The sequence below is a fragment of the Thunnus albacares genome, chromosome 9, assembly GCF_914725855.1.
Source record: "Thunnus albacares chromosome 9, fThuAlb1.1, whole genome shotgun sequence".
NCBI lineage: Eukaryota > Metazoa > Chordata > Actinopteri > Scombriformes > Scombridae > Thunnus > Thunnus albacares.
The window spans coordinates 910,526-927,404 of record NC_058114.1 but is presented as its reverse complement, the minus strand read 5'-3'; the positions used below and the strand labels follow the sequence as shown (position 1 = coordinate 927,404).

At 41.8% G+C, this 16,879-nt stretch overlaps 2 protein-coding genes and 1 long non-coding RNA gene across 4 annotated transcripts in view; 1 reads left to right on the top strand and 2 right to left on the bottom strand.

Moving 5' to 3' along the window:
• Positions 1 to 1,807: 1,807 nt before the first annotated feature.
• Positions 1,808 to 3,175, bottom strand: LOC122989399. Its single transcript, XR_006405041.1, has 3 exons — positions 2,721 to 3,175; positions 2,370 to 2,549; positions 1,808 to 2,283 (listed from the first exon to the last, which is right to left on the bottom strand). It is a non-coding gene; the product is annotated as an uncharacterized LOC122989399 (long non-coding RNA).
• A 5,403-nt stretch (positions 3,176 to 8,578) lies between these two features.
• LOC122989396 (growth arrest and DNA damage-inducible protein GADD45 beta-like) lies at positions 8,579 to 10,172 on the bottom strand. Its single transcript, XM_044362256.1, has 4 exons — positions 9,938 to 10,172; positions 9,641 to 9,742; positions 9,310 to 9,532; positions 8,579 to 9,200 (listed from the first exon to the last, which is right to left on the bottom strand). The coding sequence occupies exons 1-4, from the start codon at positions 9,979 to 9,981 to the stop codon at positions 9,087 to 9,089; spliced, it is 483 nt and encodes a 160-aa protein (XP_044218191.1). The 5' UTR covers positions 9,982 to 10,172; the 3' UTR covers positions 8,579 to 9,086.
• A 5,800-nt stretch (positions 10,173 to 15,972) lies between these two features.
• Positions 15,973 to 16,879, top strand: part of wdr18 (WD repeat domain 18) — a 35,095-nt gene continuing 34,188 nt past the window's right edge. Inside the window, exon 1 of one of the 2 annotated variants that reach the window (XM_044362238.1) lies at positions 15,973 to 16,278. In XM_044362238.1, coding sequence (XP_044218173.1) covers positions 16,069 to 16,278 — 210 coding nt within the window. In that variant the 5' untranslated portion in view covers positions 15,973 to 16,068. The remainder of the gene's footprint in view (positions 16,279 to 16,879) is intronic. The other variant, XM_044362237.1, reaches the window with a different exon arrangement.

The window sequence follows — 16,879 nt, the reverse complement described above, 5'->3', positions numbered from 1 at the left end:
CCGGTAAGTGCACAACGGTCATGTTTGATTTGAGACAACACTACCCTGCGCACTACACCAGTAAGTACACAGTGTACACAGTGTACACAGTGTACTACATGAACATGTACTAACAGCAGTATGACAGTCTTACTTTGGGTTTTGTGTCAGTTTGCATATTGATTTTTAATCAATCTGTTTTAATCTGTGCAGCAGCCTGCTTGTTGACATGATGTTGATGTTTGAACCAGTTTCACCTCCAGACAAATGATTATAATTGATTGTTTTCCTGATATTCATGAACTACAACTCCCATGAGGCTTCAGGACATCAGAGATACTTTGATGTTAAACAGGTAACTCTCACCTACAGTTGGACTGTAGATCCATTCAAACAATGTGTCAGCCGCCCCGTTACCACGGCGACAGTCAACAGAGCAGCCTTGTGTCACAGACACACCTGCAGCTCAGAGAGGTTGATATCAGGACGGCAGTAATAAAGAGCCTCAGAGTTCCTCCTGCACAGGAGCCCATAAAGGAGAGAGGAAGGCGCCTGATTGGCTGCTGCTGTTTGATCTGGTTTCAGGTGATGAGGCTGTAAAACTCACCTGCTGCCTCTAATCAGCTGTGCTGGTGTCTGTAGGTCAGGAGGCATCTGACACTCTGTATGCTGCCTAATAAAGACTTCTGATGACATTCAGAGCAGCGGAGATCTGACTGAATATATAAAGTCACTTTATATGTTTAGATTCTTCTCGATGATGCAGCAGCATCGAGGCGTCTGATGCTGCTGCTGCAGGACAACGAGAGTCATGAAGAAGCATCTTCATCAGCCAGAAGAACGAGGAGTCCTGCAGCAGATATTCTGATATATTGATCTTTATAAATAAACTTGACTTGATTCATGTCAGCTGCAGTGTCGGGCAAGTTACTGATTACATATTACTCATCGTAAAAGTAATCACATGACTTTTCGTATTATTACTCGTTACTTTTGTTAATCAATAATCCTCCTCAGCAACACGCTGCAGCTTCTGTATCAAACATGTGGAAACAGAAAATGAGACGTTTACGGTTTAACAAGCAGACAGGAAACAGTCTGGAAGGATTTACTGACCAATCAGCAGCTAGCGTTAGCGTTAGCATTAGCATAGCCTCAGTGATGCTCACAGACCTCAGCTGCATGTTTCACACACCTGAACTCTCAACTAAACCAGCGTCAGGTGACCGCTGCATGCGGGTGTACCGGTGGCTAACGTTAGCACGCCAGCTAACAACACACATCACGTCTGTCAGCTGATCACAGAGACCACAGTGATGCCGACGGTAATCTGATTACTGAGTCTCCAACTGTAATCCATTACACTACTGTTACTGAAACAAGTAATAAGATTACAAATACCTCACTGCTCAGGTTAATAAGAGACCTGCCTGAGATTTTATATAGAAACTAAAGTGCAGGTGTTTTTATAATATGGTTGATGATGATGTTGGATACATATCAGTTTACAGAGCAGCTGTTTTAATCCACACAGCAGCAGTAAAAGCCACCAGTTCAGTGCTTTATATGTGAGGAAGCAGCAGTGAGAAATGTAACATTAGAGTAGTGAACAGGAAGCTCTGAGGCTGAGATCAAATTACAAACTCTGCCTTGTTTCCCTCCTGCTGGGAAGATAATCTGATCCCAGCGCGGGAACTAAGAACTGAAAGAACTATATACAGGGAATGTAATATATTGGATGCAATATATTTAATGGTTATTGTTGAAAAATGCAGACCATAAAATAGCCTCAACAACAGGATTATGGTTTGAATTTCTCCTCCAGTGAGCAGCGTGGAGTGGAAGTGGTCGCTACCTCACAACGGCTGACGACACTTCCTGTTTCTGAAGAATGCATGAACAAATCTCTGGGATAATCTGTGCAAAGAAAGAGCTGTGCTGCATGCAACGTTTTTTAAAATCTACTCATATATGTGCTCATGACACATGATATTTATTCTTTATTGACTGAATCTTTCAATATGAACGTTCTGTGTTCTTCAAACAAACAAACATCAGACTGAACACAAACAGGAAAAGCGTGAAGTGAGATAGAGAAAGTGAACTTCTGGTTTCTCTTCCAGTAAAGCCCCCCGTACACACACACACACACACACACACACACACACACACACACAGGAAGTGGTGGTTTGTGTGTTCATGTTGCTGCAGTCTGTGTTTCTCGGCTGCTCTTCGTCTCTGAGGCTGAATCCAAACGTCCAGACTTCAGAATCACAAACTGTGACGTCATCACGTCTGTCAAGTCTGCGAGGAGATAAACATGAGATGTGACTTAAAGCAGGTTCCCAGTGTTCCCAGTGTTCCCAGTGACTGTTGGTTTAATGACTCACTTGATAAACTGTGAACTCGTCGTTTCAGACCTGAAGTGTTTTCATGAGGATGAATTGAAATTTCTGACTCTGAAACTCTTTTCAATGTGTTTTTCTGAACAGTTCTTACATGTGCAGAATGTTTCTGTTCACATGAGCTGAAGAGCTTCACACTGCAGACATGCAGGACGCAGCCTTCACCTGCAGATTATAATAAACAAATGCAGGTTATAAAGTCTGAGACAGAAACTAACTTACACAACAAGAATGATAAAGCATCATTATGATGCAAATGATTGTTTTTCTTTTAAATGTTTCATGTTGTTGTGGATTATGATTCACTTCCTGTGAGTCACTGCTGCAGCGCCACACCTCCGACCTGCTGGGAGGATCAGGGCCGAGGTCAAAGGTCAGCGTTTAATCTGCATCGACCGGCGTCCTCGCAGCCTCCTGCCCCTCTGCTGTGATGACATCACACGGTTACAGCCAATAGGGATGTGAGGAATCAGTTTGACATTGAACTTGCTGATCCATATGTGTAATGATTGATCAGTTAATCAGTTAGTCATTCGACAGAAAAATAATTGATTGAAGTATAAATGTTCGTCATGTGTGAGGATTTTATCTTCTGTAAGAATAAATTCAATATTTTTTATGTGACTATGAATAAAATAATCTGCAGAAGTTTGACAAATAAGAATTTAAAGGACAAAATATTCATCTGATCATTTTGGTAGAAAAGAGAAAATAAAGTGAGACAGAAAAGTCTGAACATGTTTGTCTTCCTTCTCTTCTCCTCTCTTCCTCTTTTTCTCTCCTCCTCTTCTCCTCTTTCTCTTCTCTCTTCTCCTCTCTTCCTCTTCCCTCTTCTCTTTCTCTTCTCCTCCTCTCTTCCTCCCCTCCTGCCTTCCCTCCTCCTCCTCCTCCTCCTCCTCGGTGACTCATCTCTCTGATGCTCGGTCCTGATCCTGAAGCAGCCTTACATGGTCAGTGACGTGGCGGCAGGATCTCCCCACGTAGCGCGCCGACGTGTCACTCCGGCTCTGCCTCTGCTCGTTATCACATAAAGACGAGCTCGGCTCCCACCGGCCGCCCTCCAATCCGCGGGCTCCGTCTGTTTCCATGACGACGTGACGCACGGCTCTGAGAGCAGGGGAGCCTCGGTGCGGCTTGCGGGACAGGAATAGCTGCCGGAGTGACACACTGAGCTGCTTCTCATTCCTCCCAGAGTGTTTCCTCTAAAAATAAAGCTGCTATTCCTGAAGTGGCTGTGATCTACATCCTCTGCTGGAAACACACACACACACACACACAGAGGATCATCACCGTCACCGAGCGCACAGCCAACAACACGACATGCATCCGTTACAGCTGAGATTTTACACATCAGCTGTTTGAACCGTTCACACTGTTTTTACAAGATTATTTCAGCATCTTTGAACAGCTGTTAGCTTCAGTCTGCAGCTTCAGGGAGGAAAAGTGACCTGATGAAGGTTCTAGATGTCGATCATCTGGAGAACATAAACACATGAAACCATCCAACAGTCAGTGAGATATTTCACTCTGATTATAGAATCTCATATCATTCAGGAGGTGAACTTGGAAACTGTAGTTTACAAACTTGTACATTGTACAGTAGTACTGAACATTTTTATCACACAGTTTACCAGCTTGTGTCTGAATGCACACAAACCTTCTACCTGACTGACAGCATCTGTAGCAACACAGTCGCCAGAAGAAAACCACAGAAACGTTGAATATCTACGTTTCAACATGTGAATTACGTATCATATCAACATTTCTACAAACGTAGCATATTAACATTTCTACTTGTTGAATAATGATGTTTTATGGTGTGATAACGCTGTGGTTAAGGTCTGGTTAGGGTTCGGGGGAAGCGGACATCGGTCTCTTACTCCACCTGCTCCTCCTCCTCCTCCTCCTCCTCCTCCTCCTATACCGGACAGATCAACTCATATAGATCACATGAACTAGGTCACTTTAGAAATGTTGAGATGATACGTATTTCACGTGTTGAAACGTAGATATTCAACGTTTCTGTGGTTTGCAGAAACGTAAACTGCCAACGTTTTATTCTGGCGAGTCTGTAGCGGCTCAAAACACTTCCTGCTTCCTGCTCCAAGTCACTGTTGACTTTTTTAGTATTTAAAGACTTTTCCTCAACTTTTACCAAGAGCTGAAATAAAGTTCATCAAGCTATATTTGCTATGAGTGGATATTATAGCAAAACAAATGTTGTCAGTGAACGTTTTTACATGAAAGTCAGATTAGTCGTATAGAAACATAATTTGTAGAAGACGTTTTACTTGAGAGTCTTAAGATCTTTAAATCAAGTTTTCATTGTATCATCAGAGTGAAATGAAGCTGTTTCCAGTCCTGTTAGCAGCACGGCTGTCAGTCTGCTGGTTGGTTCAGACTGAAATATTTGAAGGATTGATTGAAATCGATTAGCTAGGTTAGCAAGCTAATGTGGTAGCTGCATAATATTAGCTCAGTAGAAAACAGAGGTCTGAATTCTGTGATTCTTGTAGCCAGAATTACTCAGTTTGCAGCAGATTGTCCAACTTTTTACTTTTGACGTGTGCAGCTAGCAGTTTCCCCCTGCTTCCAGTGTTTATGCTAGGCTAGGCTAAACATCTAACTCACATCCCTCAATTGGCTCAGTTAGCAAGCTAATGTGTTAGCAAAACAATGTTAGCTTTCAAGCTATCAAATGATAGCTCAATACAAACTGAAGTCTGTTTTTTTTAAATCACCATGGCCATAAAATTACTAAATTAAAAGATATTAAACATGGTAAACATTAGCTTTTAGCTTCAGAGCAGCCTCACCGAGACCCAGAGATACAACAGACAACAGTCATATTTACCTAAAACTAAATGTAAAATATGAATCTGCAAAGTGACCTTTAACTGCAGCTGTCTGAGGAATGTAGAAAGTATCAGAACTGTAAACTGGAGTACTGCAGTATCAGTACTGCAGTATCAGTACTGTATCAATACTGCAGTATCAGTGCTGTATCAATACTGCAGTATCAGTACTGTATCAATACTGCAGTATCAGTACTGTATCAATACTGCAGTATCAGTGCTGTATCAATACTGCAGTATCAGTACTGTATCAATACTGCAGTATCAGTACTGTATCAGTACTGCAGTATGAGTTCCTTCCTCAGGACTGACCTGGTTTCTCAGGTTATTACACTCCCTGCACACACAGAAAATCATTATGGTGTGTGTATGTGCGTGTGCAGGTGTGTCTGCAGGTGTGTGTATAGACGTATGTGCAGGTGTATATAGATGTGTGTGCAGGTGTGTATAGATGTGTGTGCAGGTGTGTATAGATGTGTGTGCAGGTGTGTGTGCAGGTGTGTATAGATGTGTGTGCAGGTGTGTGTGCAGGTGTGGTTCATACATTCCTTCCAGAGACGGTCTGTCTGTCACATTAAAGTCATGTGACGTCCATGTTTCTGTTTCTGCGTCTGCGTCGCTGATATCAGCTGAGTGAGGGTGTGAGGTGTTTATCTTCAGCTGTTGCAACTTTACATCCTCACATTACAACTGTTGATATTTATATTGTGTTACCGTGACAACCATCTTTTACTAGCCTTAACCAAACAGCAGGTAGCTGCAATACTCAAACGTCCACGAATAACAGACACATTTATTACTTTTCACTGCGTGTTTCTGATATTTGACCACAGAAACATCTCTCAGGTGAACTACGACCAATCACAGGTCTTATTTATGTTTGATTCTGTCTTTGATCACCAGGCAGGTTTATTTCTAAAGCACCTGTCAACAACAAGGCCAATAAAAGTGCTTTAGTTGAAACATAAAAGAATCAATGCAATATGAAAGGAGAACGAAAAAGACATAAAAACAGGATTCAGGAAAACAAGATACAGAGCAGATCATCTGCAGACGTCGGCTCCTCGTTATGCTGCTGAACAGAAAGCAAGAACTGACTTTATGGACGTCACGAGTGTAACTGTGAGCAGGTGAACTGCTGCTCACAGCAGATATTGATTAACTGTCTGCTGTTTACTCAACTTAACTGATCAATAAAAACTATTCATGAAAGATTCTCACTTTACTTTCACTGCCTAAAACCTTTGCACACTCCTGTATTTCTTACATTTTATCTACTTGACATATAATTATGTTTTGCACGATGATATTTTGAATTGCACAAGAATGCAGAAACAGAAAGTCTTTCCAGTAATAACAAAGAGCTCGTTTCTCCTCAACGTGTGAAGACAGGAAGCCGCCAGAGCACCTGAGAGACGTCAAACCAGAAATGTGTGAAAGAAGCTTCATCACGAAGCCTCCATGATGATAAGAGCAAAAAAAACCTCAGTGAGAGCTCAGATAACGTTGTTTTATTGACATATTGTGATATTTTTTCCTTCATTTCTCATTCCAAACCCTTTATTACGTTCAGGACAGTATCCTGGCAGCTGATTGGCTGAGCTGAGCTGTCCATCACCTGGAGGAGTTTGTGGCCTGGCCTTGACAGCGAGGACGGGCAAGTTGCCAAAACAAACGCGCCCGTGGCGTCAGCAGAGCGGCGCGGAGTCCCCATTACAACAGGATGTGACATCAGGATGTGACATCACGGGCAGAGGCCGCTGGCTGCAGAGCGTCAGTCCCACTCACACACAGACCTCAGTGTTCTCTCTGTTCTATATTAATATCAATATTTAACCCCAAACCTGTTCAAGGAGAACAAGACCAGAACCTAAAATAACCTGCAGAGGTCAGAGAACGAGTGGAGAACTCAGAGGAACCAACAACAAGCTGTTAAATGTCTGGATTTCAGATTGAGAGCAGAGAATAAAAATAAAAAACATCCCAGAAATCAAACAAAGACACAACATTATTTTTAAAAAAAGCAAACATGAGTCAGTTGAAGTGAAATGTTGAGCTGGTGACAGCTGGGACTCTCCCTCCAGTTTCCCCGCCGGAGTTTCACTTTCACCAGCAGCTGACTGGAAAGAAAACTAGACTCTAAATCCTCCGAGCAAGGCAGCACGACTGGAGGTTCAACTCCCACATGATGAGAATAGACTGCCTCCACACACACACACACACACTCCAGGCGTTACCATGGAAACCGAGGCGGTGTGAAGATGTCCACCGACACACATTCCTCATGTAATCATCTATTTTCCTCCAGCAGAAACTCCGACATGATCAGAGATCTTCTAGAGCTGCTAAATGTGACCATCTGCAGTTTGTGTGTTAATGTTCACTAAAGCAGGTTCCCAGTGTTCCCAGTGTTCCCAGTGTGTTAAACCAGCAGTCAGGAGTCTGTAATCATTCCTCCTGTTCATACTGGATATTAAAAGATCCTTCAAATGTGCTTTCAATGTTAGTGATGGAGGATAAAATCCACAGTGTGTCCACACAGTCATTTAAAGTCTGTGTGAAGCTTCTATTCAGCTTCATCAGTCTGAGTTAGTCATATCAAGTGGATATCTGACACATTTACAGTCTTTTTAACTGTAACGTTGAAAGATATCTACTTGATTTGACTCATTTGGACGCTGAAGCTTCATATTAGCTTCAGACTGTGGATTTTGTCCTCCATCACTTCCATTGTAAGGTCATTATGAAGGGATCTTCTAATGGTCAGTATGAACAGGAGGAAACAGCTTTAATGTTCATTTGAAGACTGACTGTTGGTTTCAGTCTGTCCTCATTCAGCAGCATCAGGTCGAGTTCTTCTGCAGCTGATTGTTGTTTTGACCAACAAGACTTCTGAAGACTTTCATACATTTTTTAGACCAAATGATTAATTGATGAATTGTGTCTCAGTAATAAGACACATAATCACGTCTGTGCTTCAGTTCCTGCAGTGAACCTTTGCTGTCACTGTCTGATAGACAATAAAAAACATATGATTTAAAAAAAAACATAACCTTTGTTTGAATATAGTTATTTATAGTTAGGTTGAATAAGGACACTGTTTTTCCTTCTAGTTTTGGTTGTTTTTTTCTTCATCAGAAGTAAATGGACTGAGGTGTCCACATACTTTTGGACATGTGATGAATTTAATCACTGAACACAAAGTCACTGCTGGTATTAAACGCTGTGATGTAACTGTGACTCATCACTGCAAGATGATGATTCACACACACACACACACACACACACACACACACACACACACACACCTCCCGGATGAACCACTCAGAAATCAATAACTTCTTCATCAATAATTTATTCATCAGATCATTCAACAGGTAAATTCAGGTGTTTTTTATATTATAAAATCTCTTCAGTTTAAATAATCAGTCAGTGTGTGACGTCACATAGTCTGTCAGCAGACAGGTGAGCAAACACCTGCCTCACCTGCAGCTCAGTCCGGAGCTTCACGCGCAGCTCCTCACTTCTTCCGGCTGCTGTCACTCAGTCATGTGACACCAGTCCCCCCCCCCCACCCCCACCCGCTACCCCCCCATCTCTGCAGGACCAGGACCCTCCTGCACGGGCCTCCAGAACCCGCCAGGTCCCGGCGGTTCACGCGCCCCGCAAATCAATCACGCAAATCCGGCGGCGAGGCCGGTTCGGTTCGGTTCGGTTCGGTCCGGTCCCCTCTCTTCATTCAAACACCGTTAGTCCTCTTCTGCACGAGGACGGCTGTTTGGACTGTTTCCACTTCTTCGCTCCGCTCCGCAGCGGTCTGACTCGGCTCGGTTCGGCTCGGTTCGGCTCAGCGGGCCTGCAGCTCCAGACAGGGGACCCACTGGTTCCTGCAGCGGCTCTCCTCACAGAAGCTGCTGACGTCCTGCAGGGCCTGGCACTGCATCGGCTGCACCGGAGGGTTCTGCAACAGGACGGTTAACGTTAATGACGTCACATGCTTTCATCACATTACAGCTGTAACAGTCATAATTATATAATATCTGGATATCTGGAGCGGGAAGTGGACTTACAGTGACCAGGATGCAGTGCAGGTCTCGGGGCTCGTTGCCGTTGCTGTCCGCGGTTTCTTCCTCCAGCAGCTGCGCGAGCCGCCGCATACCGGACACCCGCAGGATGTTGATGTCGTTGTCGCAGCAGAAAGCCTGAAGCAGCGTGAAGTGGATCTGCAGCGCGATGTCATCTTCATCCTCCTCATCGGTGGCCAGGACGCACAGAACCACACTGTCCGGGTCCCTGCAGGGCGAGGAGAAGACCCGGTTAACATCATCATCATCATCATCACCATCATCATATTGAGTTATTATTTGAGGTTATTATTAATAAACGCAGAGATGTACTTACACATTCATGAGTTTGGCGGACTCGTAGACTCCCACCGTGAGGCAGTCCTGCCGCTGAGCCGCGACCAGCAGCTCCTCCAGAGCCTGACTCACCGTCTCCATCCTGCACACACACACAAGACGGTTAGAAACGTGACACTCACACTGCACCAAAACCTCACTACAATCTACCAAACATATCAAGAAACTGTCAGAAATACATAAAGAGTCTTTAAGTGAAGATTCAGGATTATAATCTGCACTATGACGAGACTCGTGCAGCCTCGTGCCAGTGCGTAATTACGCGTAAGAAACTTACTTTTTCTCGGTGCTGTTGGATCCAATGACTTCCTCCAGAGTCATGTTGAAGTCAGTAAAATAATCCACAAAATCCAGGATAGTAAAATATATCCACAGCGGAGAGGCTGCTGTCCCGTTATATTCCCGGAATAAAGTCCCAACAGGCGGTAATCCAGCTCGGTACAAAGATCCGTCAGAGTCCGTTTCAGAGGGTCCGTGTGTGAGTCTGAGTGGATCCGAGATCTGTGCTGCTTCACGAGAAACTCGCAGGTTTTATTCTCGCTGTCCGCAGCGGGCGTCACCACGCCCGGCCGCGCGCTCTCTGATTGGTCCGCCGCTGTCAATAGATCCCCCGTACTCTGCGCCCATTGGCTGAGCGGGCAGCAGACGCCGGAGATCCCACGTGGGTGGTTTCGGAGAATCCCCCACTCTCTCCCCCCCTCCCTCCTCTCTTCGTTCTCCTCCTCTATCCTCACTTTCCCAGTTTGTTTACTGGGAGTTTGTTGAAGGAATTTCCAGATCCTCCTCCTCCTCCTGCTCCCAGAAGCTGCTCCTCTCAGGAAAAACTGAGAAATTCACCTGAATCACAAAAAACCCTCCAAACCGACTCTGTGTCCACATGATGCCTCACAGCAAACACACACACACACACACACACATACACACACACACACACACACACACACACACACACACACACACACACACATACATGAGCTCTGTCTTTCATGGAGTCTGATTCCTGCAGAAACTGGAGGGAAGTTGGAGCAGGTGACCATCCGCGTGTCTGAGCACGAGCTGCATTGTGTAACTGAGATCTAACTGCAGCTCGTGCAAGAAACAGTTAAAAAATTAAACTAATTCATCAGAAATTCAGATGATAGTTTTATTTCTCTTTTCATTTCACAGGTGAGTTTGTGTTGCAGAAGCTGCAGCTGGATGATCACAGCTGATCACCAGCTGATCACCAGCTGATCACCAGCTGCAGATCAATAATCAATAACAGATCAAACATGGAAGCTTCATATTCATGGCTGCAAACATGTGTGTGAATGAATAAATAAATGCAGAATCACGCTCATCCTGCTGCTGCATGCATGTTTCATGTGTTCACGCCACATGTTACACACACACACACACACACACACACACACACACACACACACACACACACACAGCAGACAGTCTGCAGGGTTAACCAGGTGTTAGTCGCCCCCCGGCGGCCGCGCGGCGACACTGCAGCAGTGAAACCTGCAGGACGTGTCTGAACATACCGGGACAACCGGCCCGGGACTCTCCGCCAAACCGGTTCCTCGGAGAGAGGGGCTCATGCAGGGCGGGGGGGGGTCCTGGAGGGGGTCCAGGGGGTCTATAGGGAGGTTTCAGGGTTCAGTTAGGGGGTCTTCTGGGTGCTTCTAGGAGGTTTAGTGAGTGATGAAGGAAACAGTTTCTGCTCTGAGAAGAGAAATGATCCAGAAACAAACCTGCAGGTTCAGTTTCCACATTTACATTAAATCACTGTTGACTTTGTTTACATTTAATGTTTTTTTTTTACACTTGAACAGATGAAATCCAACAAATGACAACAAACTAAAGTCTGAAGAGGTTTTTCAGAGACTTAAATTCTGAAATTAAAGTTTAAGGAACTTTTCAGCTCAAAGACTGAAGTTCAGTTTAAACCTTTAAAGTTGTTTAGTCAGACATGCAGGTAAAGTTCAGGTGATATTTAATGTTTCAGATTCATGTTGAAGGAACTTTCGGGACATTAAACAGTGATGCAGGTTGTTCAGTTTAGTTCATGTTGCCTGTAAATGAACTCAGAGGTTCACAGTTTGTTTTTATTTATGAAAACAAACTTTATTTTTTTGCAGGTTTTGAGTTGAAGAAACGTTTTGTTCCTTTCAGATCATTTGTTTTTTAAGTGTCACCAGCTGCTGCCTCAACAGGACATGTTGGTGTTTTGTGGTGCTGCTGCACCGCCTGCTGGTCTGACCTGCTCACTGCTACAAGACTCTTTATTCTATTTAGATATTTTATGATTTTATATATTTTTAATGTTTTATTTTTATTTTATTCATTGAAAGACAGATGAGTGAAATATGGAGACTCCATCATGTTTACTGATATTAAATAACCTCATATTCAGATTAATATCTCCTTAATGAATGTTGTGAAACCTTAAAGTCAGTTAACAGAGTTTATTACAGAGAAATAAAAGATATTGATTTGTCATTATTTTCTTCTCTTTAATCAACAACAAAGAACTTTTAGTTTCATTAATTCACTTTTATTAAACTAATTCAGCAGCTTTAATAGTAACATGAGTTTATGTAAATCTAAAGAGTTTCACATTCATTCAACTTGAAAAACCCTGAAAACCTTTTAAATCTGATCAGGATTCAACGTTGAGCTCATTGAAGTGTTTTCATGCTGATTGATTATTGATTAGAGGATCAGAGGTTAATCAGGGTCAAACAGCAGACTGATGAGTCTGTTAGCAGCCAATTACAGCTCGTATTTATTGAAAGTGTGAAGTGCTGATTGGATATAAACTGATCACATGACCAGAAGCAGCTTTTGATGAAATCAATCAGTGATTCTAATCGATACTTAAATCTTGATCCCTTTAGACTCTCAGTGTGAAACTGCTGATCACATGACGTCGTTAGCAGCTGATAGACTGTCGCACGCTTTATTGATGAGTAACTTTATTTATATGATATAAAGAAGAAATAAAGAAGAAACATAAATACAGAAAAATGACACAAAGACGAGTCCTGAGTGTGCACACTGCTCACTACAGCTGTTCACTATACTGTGCATACTGCTCACTACAGCTGTCCACTGTAGCGTGCACACTGCTCACTACAGCTGTTCAAAAGCCGTTTTCTTATATATGCATGCTGGACTCTGGTGTCTGTTTCATGATTTAAAAAAATGAAGCTCAAATGTTTTTTTCATGCCTGAAGAGGAATAAAAACACTGAAACTGACTCATCATTCATGCATGAAAGGGTTAAAGGCGTCCACAGATCTTCCTCCAACGTTCAGGAGCCACAAACTCAAAAGTTTCCTTCAGTCTGAAGAACAAGACTCAGAGATCTGCTGGAGCCTGAACATGCAGGTTGATCACAAACACTGTTTAAACGGACTCTGATCAATCTGATCAATCAATCTGATCAATCAGAATCACAATCAGTCACGTGAGAAGCTGCCGGAGGTTCAGCAGCGTTTTGACTCGTAAACGATCAGCTGAAGACAGAATTACTGACGATATAAAAGCATTAATTAACATCTCAACAACATCACTAATAGTGTCAAATACAACTTTGAGATTGTTAAATATAATAATAAAGAAGCAGCTCAGTTATTGATTAATTAACCAAACGAACATCAGAGTTTAATGAGCAGATAGAAAAGTCAACGTGATGCTTTTAACATCAGTATTAAAGTAGTTGAAGTGTGTTTTCCTTTTAATCTGACTCTGTATTGATCACTGCTGTCATTAATCAAGTGTCAATAGGTTCATTGATTATTGGATCGTCAGTCATTGATTTATTAAAGCTAACAAATAAAAGTTTAATGAACAGAAAATAATCACATGATATTAAACCTGACCCTGAACCAGAAAAACTACAGAAGAGAAAAATATTCACATAATATTCTTCAAATATCTGAAAGTGTTTCTTGTTCTTCTGTTTAAGACTTTAAACATAATCAGATTCAAGTTTAACGTGTGAGTTTCATGTGATTTTAAGATGTAATATTAAAGTAAGATGTAAAAATACATTTCAGGCATTTTTCACTTTTTAAGGTTTAAAGTTTTTTGGGGGTAAAATTCAGAGTTTTGAGGATTCACGTCTTGAGTTTGTTCACTTTTAAAGTTTAAAGAGGTTTTTAAGAAGCGTTTAGTTGTGAAATTAAACTTTAAGGAACTTTTCAGGTCGAGATGAAAGTTTAAGAGACTTTTAATGCTTAAAAGTTTAAAGATATATTAAAGTGTAAATCAGTAAAACGATCCCTTAAAATAAAGCAAAGTCTTCCTCGTGTTGCAGAATCTACCAGTTATTGTCTTCATTCACTGTTTCCTCATTTTCTCCATAAAACAAAGAGAAATCATCAATAAATCATCACATTTCAGACGCTGGAACTGATTATTTTTGACATTTTTGCCTAAAAAATGACTAAAAAGATGATTCAGTTATCAAAATAGTTATTGATTAATCTTCTGCTGATCAACTAATTGATTAATCGACTAACCTGCAGCTCCAGAGAGAAAATTACATGAGCAGGTAAAACGAAGAAAGCTTGAAAAAAAATTACAATTTTGTGTCCAAAATTTCAGTTTCCCTCCCGACCAATCATCTGACGACCGCTTGTGGGGTCCACTGCTGTAAATCAGGCGTCCTCAGGAGGATTCACTTCTCTGACGCGTTTTTACTTTTAATGTGAAACTTCTCATCAGTCAAAAAATTAAATTTTAAAAATTTTACAGTATAACATACAGCAGAAGGTTTTAAGGTTTAAGAGGGTTTAAATATAACAAATTAAAAGTTAAAGACATTTTCAGGCATAAAATTTAAAGTTTAATAAGATTTAAAAGTATAAAATAGAGTTTTAAACAACTTGTATTTGGTAGGTATCAAATTAAAGTTTAAGAATATAAAATGTAAAATTATATTATATGTGTTAGTGTGTATGTGTGTGTGTGTGTTAGTGTGTGTGTGTGTAAGTGTGTCTGTGTGTGTGTTAGTGTGTGTGTGCGTGTGTGTGTTAGTGTGTGTTTGTGTGTGTGTGTGTGTGTGTTAGTGTGTGTGTGTGTGTTAGTGTGTGTGTGCGTGTGTGTGTTAGTGTGTTTGTGTGTGTGTGTGTGTGTTAGTGTGTGTGTGTGTGTGTGTGTGTTAGTGTGTGTTAGTGTGTGTTAGTGTGTGTGTGTGTGTGTGTGTGTGTGTTAGTGTGTGTGTGTGTGTGTGTGTTAGTGTGTGTGTGCTGGTCGTCACTCTTCTTCGTCTGCAGGTTTTCCTGCAGCTTTCAGTCTTCATTCGTCTCATTAACATGTGATTTCCTTCTCACACGTCTTTAAATGACTCATTTCTTCTTCTTCTTCTTCTTGTCTGGAGGATCATTTAACAGACTGTTGGATTGTTTCTCAGAATACACAGTAAATCTTTGTTGTTGTTGTTGTTTCCATCAGGTTCATCTTTCTCCTTAATGAAGCGTCGACACGCTGCTCTGCTGACTGTGAAGTTTGTCGCTCAGCTGCTTCTTCCTGAACCTCCAGTCAGAGAACAAACACAACACTTTAACACTGAATTCACAAAAGCTTCTGATCCAAAGTTTGAGCTGAATGTAGCTGCTTGTTTCTAAATGTTTCAATAATACATTAGTTGTTAATAACCAGAACTTCAGAAATATAATATATACATCCTCCTGAATATCTGAATATATAAACATGTAAATGTCTTGTCATATATTTTTATTTTCTCATTTAATTAATCAGTTGTTTGGTCTATAAAATGGTGAAAAGTGTCGGTCAGTGTTTCCTAAATGATCCTTAAATGTCCACAACTCAAACATCTTCAGTTTACTGTCATCGAGACTAAAGAAACCAGAAAATATTCACATTTAAGAAGCTGAAATCAGAGAATTTGGATTAATTGATAAATCAACTAATTGTTGCAGCTTTAATACAGTATTTATTATAGAGTGAAGTTCAATGACTGGTACTATATTTACATGACATGTTACATTCAAATGTGACACTACGGAGGTAATAACATGTATTATATATGAAATGTTGCACCATATACTTATTTAATGTTATTTTAATGATATTAAGGTTTGTATTCTACTTTAGTCTTTATTTACGGTCCTCAGACATGTTCTTACATATTTATGAGGTTAAAGATACAAATATTTCACATTTATTCTTTTCTATAATGTAAAATACATCTAAACTATTTACACAAAAACCAAACAACCCCCCCCAAAAAACCGAAAACAAACAAACAAACAAAGACTTCTTTGTCGGCGACTCCGCTACTACATTTCCCACAACTCACTCGGTCCAGGAAGTGACGTCAGGAAGCGTCCAGCAGAACGCCGGCTTCCCGCGTGCAGCGTGTTGCTGTTTGTTTGTAGCGGAGCCAACATGGCGGCGCCTCTGGAGGTGATAGTGAGCTGCGACTCCGGCTCGCAGCTGTGGAACAGCACCGTGTTCGACCCGCACAGCGGCTCCAGCCTGCTGTCCTACCGGGGAGGGAACAGCTCCGCCCGGACACTCTGCGTCCTCAACGGGGAGTACATGCTGTCCGCCCAGCTCGGCAAGAACTTCATCAACGTGTGGGAGATCCAGAGGAAGGTACCGGTGAACACTTTCAACACACCTGGAGCCAGTTCCAGTTCCAGACTAGTCCTGGTCTGAGTCTGGTCTCAGATGATCAGCTTAGACTAGTTTAATTAAACCTGGCTGTTGCAGATTTATTAACTGAATTGCCTGAATTTGAGGAAGGAAAGTTAGCTTCCTCTCCTCTGCTAAACCTGAGGAGAGAGCTGTGTTGCTATGGCAACAGTCTGATAAAACGTCAATTAGGAGACAAAACACACGTTTACTGATATTTGCACCAAAAGAAGACAAGAGAGGAGCTGATTTATATCAGTGAGAGTCCTGCTGTCTGAGGACGCAGTGATGAAGACAGACAGTCTTCCGCCAGCAATCATTAGACATGGAGGTGTTGCTGTAAAGACAGTTCAGTGATATTTAGCTCTTTTCACAGTAAACTGTATGTTTGTTATTGTTAGTTATTATTTGTTGTTTCATATGATGTCATGTCTTTACAGACAGTAATATTAACGTCCACCAGCAGGCTGCTGTTTCAGTTTTTCAGCAGGTGTAAAACGTGTCGATCTTCCGCCACTAAGTGTCGCTGTCGCATCCTCCATATTTCCTCTTCTGTGTCTTA

What these genes read in the sequence shown, in the direction of transcription:
- LOC122989396 (XM_044362256.1), bottom strand. Translation starts at nt 9,981, where the DNA reads ATGACTCTGGAGGAAGTCATTGGATCCAACAGCACCGAGAAAAA. An exon ending in TCCGCCAAACTCATGAATGT is followed by an intron (nt 9,533 to 9,640) that starts GTAAGTACATCT and finishes CTCGCCCTGCAG; the next exon opens with GGACCCGGACAGTGTGGTTC. An exon ending in TGCACTGCATCCTGGTCACT is followed by an intron (nt 9,201 to 9,309) that starts GTAAGTCCACTT and finishes GTCCTGTTGCAG; the next exon opens with AACCCTCCGGTGCAGCCGAT.